This window comes from Anolis sagrei, chromosome 4 (genome assembly GCF_037176765.1).
Source record: "Anolis sagrei isolate rAnoSag1 chromosome 4, rAnoSag1.mat, whole genome shotgun sequence".
Lineage (NCBI taxonomy): Eukaryota > Metazoa > Chordata > Lepidosauria > Squamata > Dactyloidae > Anolis > Anolis sagrei.
This window is the reverse complement of record NC_090024.1, coordinates 77,432,243-77,444,464: the sequence shown is the minus strand read 5'-3', so window position 1 is coordinate 77,444,464 and position 12,222 is coordinate 77,432,243. Positions and strand designations below refer to the sequence as shown.

General features: G+C 39.3%; 1 protein-coding gene across 2 annotated transcripts in view; it reads right to left on the bottom strand.

Moving 5' to 3' along the window:
* Positions 1–1,390: 1,390 nt before the first annotated feature.
* Positions 1,391–12,222, bottom strand: part of GPLD1 (glycosylphosphatidylinositol specific phospholipase D1) — a 35,316-nt gene continuing 24,484 nt past the window's right edge. For both annotated transcript variants that reach the window (XM_060774904.2, XM_060774903.2), the window contains exons 17-25: positions 11,199–11,355; positions 9,915–10,056; positions 7,028–7,130; positions 6,832–6,925; positions 5,112–5,288; positions 4,065–4,225; positions 3,438–3,464; positions 2,656–2,706; positions 1,391–1,661 (exon numbers count right to left, since the gene is read on the bottom strand). In XM_060774904.2, the coding sequence (XP_060630887.2) occupies positions 1,584–1,661; positions 2,656–2,706; positions 3,438–3,464; positions 4,065–4,225; positions 5,112–5,288; positions 6,832–6,925; positions 7,028–7,130; positions 9,915–10,056; positions 11,199–11,355 (990 nt within the window). In that variant the 3' untranslated portion in view covers positions 1,391–1,583. The remainder of the gene's footprint in view (positions 1,662–2,655; positions 2,707–3,437; positions 3,465–4,064; positions 4,226–5,111; positions 5,289–6,831; positions 6,926–7,027; positions 7,131–9,914; positions 10,057–11,198; positions 11,356–12,222) is intronic.

Below are 12,222 nucleotides of genomic sequence, written 5' to 3'. Positions count from 1 at the left end.
TTGTAAAATCATAGTCCCAAGTAATATGGTAGACTTTATGCAGCATTTTTTCTATGTTGCACTGTGTCATAGGCTGCCATAAGATCCACAAAAACTGTTCCCGTAATGCAATCTTTCTCATAGCCTTCCTCGATAAATTCAGTCAGATCAAGAATTTGGGCTGTACAGTTTTTCTCTGGTCTGAAACCTGCTTATTCTGCAATAAGCTGGGGTTCAACGACAGGTCCTAAGCAATTTAATAGCACCATCTCATATACTTTATAGAGATGACATAAGAAGGAGATTGGTTGGTAGTTCTTGGCATTGGAGGCATCTTTATCAGGTTTTAAAATGGCAATGATCTTAGTTTTCCTCCATAGTCTGGGAATCTGTGTGTCAAACACTGAACAAAATATGCAAAATAATCGCAGGATGTCTCAAACCTGCACCTGTTGATAAACTGTATAAGCTAGCTAGCATTGCCCCCCCCCCTTCCCTCCAATGTGCAGTGGGAAGCTGCTGCCAACTGTGAGAGTAATAAGGTTGAACACTGTGAAAGCCATCCACTGCCTTGCTATCAGCCTCCTCCCAGTAGACTCAAATCAAGGAAGAGTTTCATGAGAACCACCATTCCTCTTAATGTTCCCCCAGCAACAGCAGGGGTATCCCTCTGGGCAACTAAACTAGGAAACCCCAATTGGACAGTCCCCCACAAGGGTCTTTCTCCAGGGGCAGACCAAGAATAGGCAGCTTGGGAGTCCCTGAACAGACTCAAAAGTGGAGTGGACAGATCAAAAGACAACGTAGCAAAATGGCACTACCTAGAAAAATCATCCACCTTGTGCGTTGTGGAGCAGAACAAACAACTCCACATCCTCTTCTACTTCCTCTATTTTATCAGTTTTATACTTACCGTATTTATGCAATTCTTTTGACAGAAAATAAATAAATTAACTCAGGAAATTTCAGATTCTTGTGAGCCAACCTCTAAATCCTGCTCGAGTTACTCCACACACTGTTTTTAAAAATCCCTGGCAAAGTGGACAATTTACAATACAACCCCTGTGTCTGCAGGGGACCCATTCCAAGACAGACAATGCGGTCACTGTTGCCTGTTTTTGGTCAAAAATTATTTACCCGCTTGTGCTCCCTCTGTTTTATCAATTTTATGCTTATTTATGCAATGCTTTTGACACAAAATAAATAAATAAAAACTGGGAAAATGTATTGTTTATGACATACTAGTAACTCCACATTTGCAGGATTTTAGAGGTTTTTTTTCACCAGTATACTAAATTGTACTGTATATTGTAATAAATAACTTACAACAGGATTTCATGTCTTTTCTTGTGTGACATCTTTTTTTGGACCAGTACTGAAATAGCTCATGATCAAAAGCTTCCACATAGTATTACTTTTTATAATCGATTTTTATTACAGCAGTACTAATATAAGAGGTGAAACTTCCATTATTTAAAAAGATTGGTGCTGTTCAAAATGTCAGTCCCATAGTATATCTATCACCCTATTCTACATTTAAAGAGAAGTTATATGAAAATTAAAAGTAGTTCACTGAAGACATTTAATCAAAAGGAGCATAGCAGTTAGAAAGTGTAGATAAAAAGTCTTCCACTGAGCCGTGCTTTTGCTGAACTTCTTTCAGCAGCTACTACAATGTCATTCTGAAAAGAAAGAAAGCAGCCATTGATGTTACAGAATTCTAGGTACAATTAAAAACATTGATACCTTAAGATTTTGGAACAGACTGTTGTTACGAGGGCAGAATAGACCAGCTGCACTCACTTGCATTTTTATTTTTGACCAGGGACCACTCTCTAACATTAGTACCAAAAAGGTTACGAATCAGTTTTTGGTCAACTTTCAATTTGGTTATTTGGGGTGCTGATTCAGAAAATCGCATTGGATAGACCACATCAGCTCTAGTTTCTGATACAGAATATCTGCCATCCAGTAGTCGCCATCTGCTTGCCCACAGAAAATCATATTTAATAAGCCTCAACACTATAAGAGGGTTTCACGAAACCACTTGCTCTCATACACAGGTTGGGAACCACTGATTTGGATCATCATGATATACAATCATCTATTGCAAGAAAACCTATTTCCTATGGTACTGATCTCAAGAATAAGTTTGAGCTCAAATCAACCCAACTACAATGTAGCCACTACTGCATCAGCTGGCATACGTCCCCTTTTCTATCCTCTTAAACCATTTGGGCAAAGCATGTACATTTGCTCACTTGAACACCTTGCAGCCAGTGAAATGGAGTAAAGAAACTCCAACCAGAAGCCTGGTTATGTGCCTTTGTGTAAAGGGAAAGGCACCTTTTAGCTATGGTAATGCATCAACATTGGCTAGTTCATAATGTATCTGGGTAGACAAGCAATTATCTTTGCATCACTCAAGCAACCAAATGCAACTGGGGAAAAGATGGTCAGGGTTTGGGGCAAAAGGCCTTGGGTCTCAGTTATTTCTTCAAGGTTCTGTAGGTGAAACTTCTGGACAAGGAAACATGCCTATTCTACCCACTTGTAGCTCTTTCCAGTTTCTCTCCATAGTCTCAGAAAACAGCTATCAAGAAGACAATTATTTCTCTCCTGATTGGCCTTGGATTTTTCTCTCCCTGCAACAGCTAGCAGCACACATTTGCTTACCTGTGGTCCTGATTTTACTGTAATCACAGCACTCCCAAATCGTGACTTTTCCTGCAATATTGAAAGTTTCATTATTCACTACGAATGTCGAATAAGAGATACATATTTTAAAAACAGCAAGTTTGTTCTTCATTGTAGACCTCAAAAGAGAAAAGGAAACATCTATACTGGATGATCAAGTCTACTTCTACCTGTTTCCTAACGTATTTGGCACCATAATGGGTTACAATTGGAGAACAAGTACACTGCAAAAAATATGCCTATTGTGAGAGAGCAAACACATGTAGACGAAGAGGAAAATAGTGCAAGACTGCTGATCAATTACTTCAAAATGTTTCCCACATATGGTGACCCTAAGGTTTACTTAACATGGAGTCTTCTTCGCAAGAGTTGTTCAGAGTGGTTTAGCTTTGCCTTCCTCTAAGGCTGAAAATGAGATTCCATGGCTGAATAGGGATTTGAACCCTGGCCTCCCAACATTTCAACCACTACACCACACTAGCTTTCATAGACTTAGTCTGTAGCCGACCTGAAATTCATGAGCAACCGTACCCCGTAATCCAGTGGTTTTTAACCCATGCGTCCCCTAGTGTTTTGACCTACAACGTCCAGAAATCCCAGTCAGTTTACCAGCTTTTAGGATTTCTGGGGGTTGAAGGCCAAAACATCTGGGGACCCACAGGGTGAGAACCACTGCTGTAATCCCAAGCATTTTTTTTACTATGATTTATATGAAATTCAATGGCTTAAACGTGTTATCCCTTCAGAATTTGATTGCTTACCTCAGGAGAAATGATGACATATTCTGCCTGTGAAAGAAAAAGACAAGAAAAAAGATAACATATTTTATCTTTTTTTTCAATCTATATTAAAAGACAAAAAATGTAAAGGTTTATGAACTGCTAAGATCAACTGACACTAGGGAAATATGATAATCACACAGAATCGGTAGGTACGGTTTCATCTATCCACAAAATATGTACTCTGGACATTTTCTTAGGTTCTTTGTGGTATTATTGAGATAGAAACCCTTCATATCTCAACAATACCATGGTTTTGCGTATCCACATGAAGTCTGGGAATATACTAGTTCCACTACTGTATAGAAATTTAAGACTACCCCTATAATGTAAAACTTCAAAATGCCAAACAAAAGCAACCCAGACAATTACAAATACAGCATGAATATTCATTATCCAAAATTCTTGGGACCAGGAGTATGCAAAGGTATCACTATCACATCCACCCATGTGAACATTTCAGAATATTTTGGATTTTTCAATTCTGCACTACCTGTACCTTTTTAGGTCTATATACTTCGAGCATAATTCCTATCCCACTCCCCATAACAAACATGTCGCTGACCACCCAGAATGTAATTGTTGCTTTGTTTCATAAAGTTTTCTTACCCAGTCTTCAGGACAAGGAGTAGTCCAGGACTTGCACTTGTTTGTAACTTTACCCGATATGGTCTGATTTCCACTATATATATAAATACGTGCAGACTCTCCTTCAAGAACTCCAGCTACAATGTCTTTACTTCGAAGAGGTGATGTCACAATGATCTCATCTGCAAATATTTATAAGATAAGGAATGGTAACTAATTTTGCTTTCAGTGGACCTTCAAGAATGCACTGTATTGTTCTTATTTCTTGTTTAGTGGATATTAATTATTAATACTTAAATTCTGTTGACACTGCAATAATATTTTAATGTTTTGTATGTTTTTATTGATGTAAACATTATTTGTATCTGCCCCTTCCCCTAGACTGGAATCCAATAATATTGGATTTGATATGCAAGATTACTTCTGGTCACCTTAGTGCACTGGTTCTGAACCTGTGGGTCCCCAGGTGTTTTGGCCTACAACTCCCAGAAATCCCAGACAGTTGACCAGCTGTTAGGATTTCTGGGAGTTGAAAGCCAAAACATCTGGGGACCCACAGGTTGAGAACCACTGCCTTGGTGGATCGAAAGTATAACATTCTTGGCTTCCCTAATTTTATGCTTTCTATCATCCCTGGCTGCACAGTGAGTTAAACCACTGAGCTGCTGAACTTAGTGACCAAAAGGTTGGTGATTCAAATCCGGGGAATGACGTGAGCTCCCGCTATAAGCCCCCGCTTCTGCCAACCTAGCAGTTCGAGAATATGCAAATGTGAGTAGATCAATAGGTATCGCTTCTACGGGAGGGTAATGGCACTCCATGCAGTCATGTTGGCCACATGACCTTGGAGATGTCTATGGACATTGCTGGCTCTTCAGCTTAGAAATGGAGATGAGCATCGACCCCCAGAGTTGGACACAACTAGACTTAATGTCAGGGGAAGCCTTTACCTTTACCTATCATCTTATGATACAACTACTGAATAGATTTTTTTTAAAAAAATACAACATCTAGTAATTATAAGTGCTCCACAAATGAAGTATGATATTATAAGGATATTTTTTTTACCAAGTCCATCGTTGTTCAGGTCACTTAAGTGCACATCTCCTCCAAAGCGTGAAAATCTTCTGTCCCCATTAAAACTGCTGAGCAAAAGAGGTTTAGTATCTTCTCTCAGATCATACATCAAAGCCGCCCCTGCTTGGTGTAGCACCGAAGGTATAAAAACAAGCTTAGATGGGCTGTCTGAAAGAAACCAAGCAAGATGACAGGATCACAATACTGCTTCTGATAGATGGTTTGTAATAATTGGCATTAGCAGATTGGTACTCTCTATGAAAATATTACAAATAGAATTAGCAGCCTTAAAAAGGCTATTTGTGAGTGTGAAGTAATATATGGGCTTTGGAAATACAAAGATCTGCTTTCAGGATGATAAATGCTTAGGCCCCACATTGTTAATGTCAGCAATAATATTACTTCAGTTTTGTAGCAGTCCTTTGTCTAGAAGCCACATGGGATTGCAGTCAAACCAGGTACCCCTGGGCAGTCGTAAGGCCAAACAGGTTATAGGGTTACAGCCTGTATTGGATGGCGTTACAGTCCCTCTGAAGACACAGGTTCACAGCTTGGGAGTTCTCCTGGATTCATCACTGAGCCCAGGTTTTGGGGGTGGCCAGGGGGGCTTTCGCACAATTAAAACTTGTGCACCAGTTCTGCCTATACCTTGGGAAGTCAGACTTGGCCACAGTAGTCCATACTCTTGTTACATCAAGAACAGACTACTGCAAAACGCTCTATGTGGGGTTGCCTTTGAAGACTGTTCGGAAGCTTCAAATAGTCCAATGGGCATCAGCCAGATTGCTCATCGGAGCAGCGTACAGGCAGCGTGCAACTCCCCTTATGTGTCAGCTCCACTGGATGCCAGTCTGCTACCGAGCACAATTCAAAGTGCTGGCATTCTGGCCTTAGTCTATAAAGCCCTAAACGATTATACCCCAGCTTACCTGTCTGAACATATCTCCCTCTATGATCCACCTCGGGGGCTAAGATTGCCAGGGAGGCCCTGCTCTTGGTCCCACCCCTGTCGCAAGCATGACTAGTGGGGACAAGAGACAGGGCCTTCTCAGTCATGGCCCATTGTCTATGGCACTCCCTCTCTACTGAAACTAGATCTGCCCTCTCCCTCCTGGCCTTCAAAAAAACCCCTAAAAATGTGGCTGGGATCGAGCTTTTGGTCAATAATGCGAGCAGTGCAATAAGAGACTATAAATTAACTTAATGATGACCTGGACTGCCTGGAATATGACCTGGATTATGTGATTTTAATTGTTGTTTTAATGTTGTGTTTTTAATGGGTTGGTTTTCAGTGTTTCTGTTTATTCATCAATGTACATGCAGCATTGAATTGTAAGGCCACCCAGAGTCCCCTTTGGGGTTGAGATGGGCGGTAAATAAATGGTAAATAAATAAATAAGTAAATTCCCAACTACATCTGAATTTAAAATATTGCTCATTAAGTGACTGGAAAGAGCTACATGCCATTTCTACCTGTACTTTTTCCTTTATAAATGTACATAAAAAAGCACAAATGTAGCAAAATAAAATGCACCTTCCATACTTTTTGAACACTGTGGCACCAACTTTTTTAGCTATAGCAAAGCCAAATATGCAATTAGTAAGTCAAATGTACAATATTACTACTATTTGCCTGATGGTATTCATGTTTTATTATTTGGGAAATAAAACCACTGTCAAACATTGTTATTACAAGTCCAGCTTTGAGTACCTTGTGTTGGTGCGCCGACCACCAAAACGTGCCTTGGGGTGCCTTCTACAGAAAGGAAACCAGTTGCCAGAGATGAACCAAAATTCCCCATATCCTATATGCAAATCATAAAAAGACATTAGCCTCAAAAAGATGGGTCCCTCCTTGTATATTTGAATATTTACTGCTTTCAGATGGTAACAAAAAGTATACCCACCATATTTCCAGTTAACGTAAACCAGCTGTGTTTATTTGGTGGGATATAGCCATATACTCTTCCAACAGCCTGCTTGGTATCTTTAGAGAAATAGCAGCGTATGCTGGAGAATACAATTATTAAGTTAAAACATTTGGAAGAAATATTGGTGGGGTTAGATTTAAAAAAAAACATTTATGTGAGGGGAGTCACTGAAGAATACATAAAGGTATTATCATGGTTCAGTACTGGGAATGTGGAGCCACTAAAGAATGCTTAAAATGTTGATTTTACTGTGCCCTTGCTTCTTTCCAACCTAAATTTTTCATCTAGAAAATGGAAAGTATGATACTAAAGTAGCCCACAAGAGTAAAGGAAAATGCGGGCAAACTCAATGGGCCCCTCAAATCCTACCACAGGCCACCTCCACCTACATGGCTATTCACCAGTGGTTCCCAACCTGTGGTCTATAGACCACCAGTGATCTGCAAGAATAAAAATATGGTCTGCGGCATCACCATTAGCTCGAAACCACACGGCAATGAGAGCGACTGGTCTTCCGAAACCGTCTTATAGTACCGAGACAATGGGGATATCGGGAGGGGAAAGGCTGACTACCCATGAAAGATTACTTCTACGACATCAGCTCTGGATTATTAGATACGGTTTTTTTGTGGGTGAACAGATGATGATTACTGCATGACATATGTAGATTCCCTGATATTCTAATTTGTGGGGGGCAGTGATATAATAGGGTTAATGACAAAAGGCAGAAAATCTGAAGCAAAATACAATCAACCCAATTTTGAGCCTACATAAGTGGAATTTATGATTAATTTAAATAATAATAATAATAATAATAATAATATAACTTTATTTTTCTACCCTGCCTCCATCTCCGCAGAGGGACTCAGGGCAGCTTACATGGGGCCATGCCTAGACAACACACTGTTAAAAAGAGAACGGCAAAATATAAAACAGCATAAAAACAACATCGTCTTAAACAATAAAAGCAAGCATCATAAGCAACAACATAGATACCTCTAATCTCAATTTTGGGGGGGAGGGGATCAATATAGAATTGAATTAAAGGATAGGTTGGTCAAAAAGGTGGATAGAACAAATAGTAGAATAGGTATAGAGCAATTATAACAGGATCATTAGAGCTTAGCTTAAAAATATAGTAATCAAATATAGGAATTGCTGGGCACCTTTGACTAATGAGATGCCATTGGTGTATAGATTTGTGGAGATAGACCTCCAAGAGGCCTCTGGTGATTAATTAAGCTCATCCATTCTAACCTGAATACCACAGTCATGACACTCAGAGATGGGCTTCTGCTCAATTTTTAAGGATTTTTTTTCAGTTTGAGCAACCTGAGAATGTGGGCAGACTACTTGAAAAGTAACAGAACCTCTGAATTTCCTATTTATGGAACTTGACTGTTGTTGGGGGAACCTCAGAGATGGTTAATGCCTCTATGAGAGGTGGTAAGGTACCTACAATCCAGAAGACAGCAGCAATTCAAACTCTTGGCAAAAATTCCATGAACTCTAGTTCTTTAGGTATATTTTACCCATAAAATAAGCCACAGCAGAATTTCTAAGCATTTGCACAAAATAAGCCTTATCCCAAAAATAAGACATAGTGATAGGTGTGACTATGTAGTGTACAAGGTTGGCTCCCCCGTCAGGTCTTAGTTGTTCTGTGCATGCTGCAAGCTGAGGCATAGAAGGAGACATAGAAAGTGAAAGTCTCCCCAATGAAGTGAGAAGCAGGACGCTCTGCTTTGGGTATTGTGTGTTCTCAGGGGAAAGAAGTAAAGCTGTGGCTACCATTTTACTCCGTGCTGTGGGTCTCTCTCGCAGCCGCCCCCCCCCCCTGAAAACACCAGTAAAGCTGCTGCTCCCCAGCACTGACCAGCAACAGTCTGTGGGTGTATCTCACCCCACACAAACATCAGGGAATATGGGGGAGCTTCAGCAAGCAGTCTACCAGTAAGCCCAGAGAGATTATCCCATAAATGGAGATAGTTGTACCATACTTAATAAAAATAAGATATCACCAGAAAATAAGTCATAATGTGTCTTCTTGAGGAAAAATAAATATAAGGTAGTGTCTTATTTTCAGGGAAACACGGTAGTATCTTAATTTACCTTTTTTTGAGAAATGCCTTAGAGTAGAAAGTGGTGTTCTTAACTTCCAGCAGTCTTGGAAGATGCTGGTTATATGGACCCATTCCAATCTGGCAGATGGTTTAACTGGGAAATTGGAGTGCAGTGGGGATATATGCCTATCGAGTTTACTGGGAATGTTCAGTGTGTTTTGATAATATTGCCTGATACCATTTTCTAAGTCTAAGGCTTTGATTTTAGAGATATGTTGCTTGGTTCACTCAATTCCTTTCTTGAGATATGAATTTAGATCAGGGGTCTTCAAACTAAGGCCCGGGGGCCGGATACGGCCTTCAAAGGTCATTTATCCGGCCCTCACTCAGGATCAACCTAAGTCTTGAAAGCACACAACAACAACAACAACAACAGCAACCTCGACAACAATCCCATCTCATCAGCCAAAAGCAGGCCACACTTCCCATTGAAATACTAATAAGTTTATATTTGTTAAAATTGTTCTTCATTTTAATTATTGCACATATTAAGAGTTTTTGTACTACAAATAAAATATGTGCAGTGTGCATAGGAATTCATTCATGTTTTTTTCTACAAATTATAATCCGGCCCTCCAACAGTTTGAGGGACTGTGACCTGGCCCTCTGTTTAAAAAGATTGAGGACCCCTGATTTAGATAGTGGTACCAAATGGCTGCTAGTCTGTGGTGCCAATATACACATAGAAAGTTGGGTTGTGACCAGTCACATATAGATTCACAAGGTTAAGTGCATTATACCCTGAACAGCTCTTCCAAGAAGGACTACCAACAAGCAACAATGTTCTATTCGGAAGCTGGACACTGCTGAGTGATGATCCAAACCAGGCATAATCCCTTTGTCCTTTCACTATCCAATCAGCATCTGACACAGACAGTTGCCCTGGAAAATCAAACAACAATAAATAATGAATGAACAAACATTGTTGAAGACAGACACACACACATGCATTCCATTCTTCTTTGTGACAATGTGAAATTTCAAGAACAATTTTCACTTGTAATAACCAAGACCTCAGTGGACTGAAGACCAACAGGTCAGAGGTTTAAATCTGGCGAGGGCGCAGTTGAGCTCCCTCTGTCAGCTCCAGCTCCCCATGCGAGGACATGAGAGGAGCCTCCCACAAGGATGGTAAAACATCAAAACATCAGAGCCATCTGCAACATCCTTGCAGATGGCCAATTCTGTCACACCAGAAGCAACTAGCAGTTTCTCAAGTCGCTCCTGACACACACAAAAAACTTGTAATAACTGCAATATTCACACCACATCTGCCAGAACAAGCAGAGAAATGGCATGTTAAACCAGATATTAGCTAATGCCCATAAATTTCAATTCCCAGTATCATACTTTATAAAATGGACTACAGGGTGGTCTGCAATGCAACCCAATGCTTGTTTGTTCAGAAATAAATGCCAACAAACATTCTGAGATTTGATTGAGAGAGAGAGACCAAACACAGGTCATTCTTTCAAAAGAACAATGGGAAACAACAGAAAAGTGGCGTAACAAAAAAAACTCTAATGTGTAACATTTCAACACTGTAACAGGAAATAACAATAGGTTACTTTTCAAACTGTGATAAGTAACAGGAATGAATTATTTGTAAAAAAAAATGAAAACAAAAACCAACAACCTTCCAAGCTCTTATACGGTCATATACAAATAAATAAACAAATCAGAACTTTTATACATCTTCTGAGCAACTTTTACGGTCCAGGATTTGCATCGTATTTAGACTATACCTTTACTGACAGCCTTTTGGGAGCAGTCAATAACGTTTAGGATACTTTATTTCAATCAGAAGACTATGAGATGACACATGAATTCTTTGCATTATTTCAACTTAAGTCTTAGCCTCATGAGCCGTTCAGCATATGGTGTTTATTACAAACACTACTACTCATATGCAAATAAGATTATTTGCTGTAGTTTTGTATTATGAAGTATTGAACATGAGCTAAGATAAAATGCAAGAAAGACTGTGATATGAAATAAAAAAATGATTCCTTAACAAATGTCACCTTGGCTGCTTCTGTTGAAAAATGAATAAAAGGATGCCACAAATCCTCTTTGTTTTCCTCTGCCAGGTGCATAAGGAGAGCCGACCACGAGATCATGGTTTCCATCTCCATCAACATCAGCTGCCAACAGTGACCAGCCAAAATTACAGTATATTTCCTGCAAAAAGAAATGCAATAGTTTGTAGGGAAATCAGAATGTTGCACTCTTGATGAAATATGACTCCACCAATGAAATATCTCTAAGTAAGAAGTTCTCTTTCTCTAGTGGCATTACAAAATACATTTGTGTATGACAATCTTGTAACCCCATGATTCCCTGCAGTTGACTGTGGAGACAGGGAAATCACCCTTGGAAAAGCTCTTTACCACTGCTAAATTCTTGACTTTGGCCTTATGGTTTTGTGTGGAAAGACCTAATGTGATGTCTGTAATATATTTATAACAGATGTTTAATAATTACAATACATTTTTAACTACTGAAAAGGCATGTCCTTTCAGAAATCATATCCTTTCAGAAAAACAGGAATCTCCGTAGCCTTTTGGAAGTGTGACCCTTTTGGAGATTAATTGACATTCACAACCATTTGAAAATCATAACTTTTTGTAATAGTATGATCTTCCAGAGAAGAGTTAAATACTCGTTTGAATGAATCTTCCCCTTAGTGGTAAATATTCACTAGTATTCATGCAAGGCAAATTAGGTTTCTCAGTTGTTAAACTGATATACCCGGTTATTTCTCTGAACTGTGAGGAACAAAGATATACCAATGCACAAAATATATAGCAGATCTTCAAAAGTGTTATTTCAGTATCCCAAAAACATCTCCATAAAATATATTGCTTTTAAATCTTGCTCTCAAAAGACCAAAAATAGGTGGTCTTCGTTAAATGTCACGTAGTTGATTTACTTGCAAATTTCATGTATTCAGCATACAAATACATTTCTTATGGGTTGAGAGTTTAAATAGTAAGTTATCTAAGGTAGTGGTTCTCAATCTGTGGGTCCCCAGATGTTTTGGCCTTC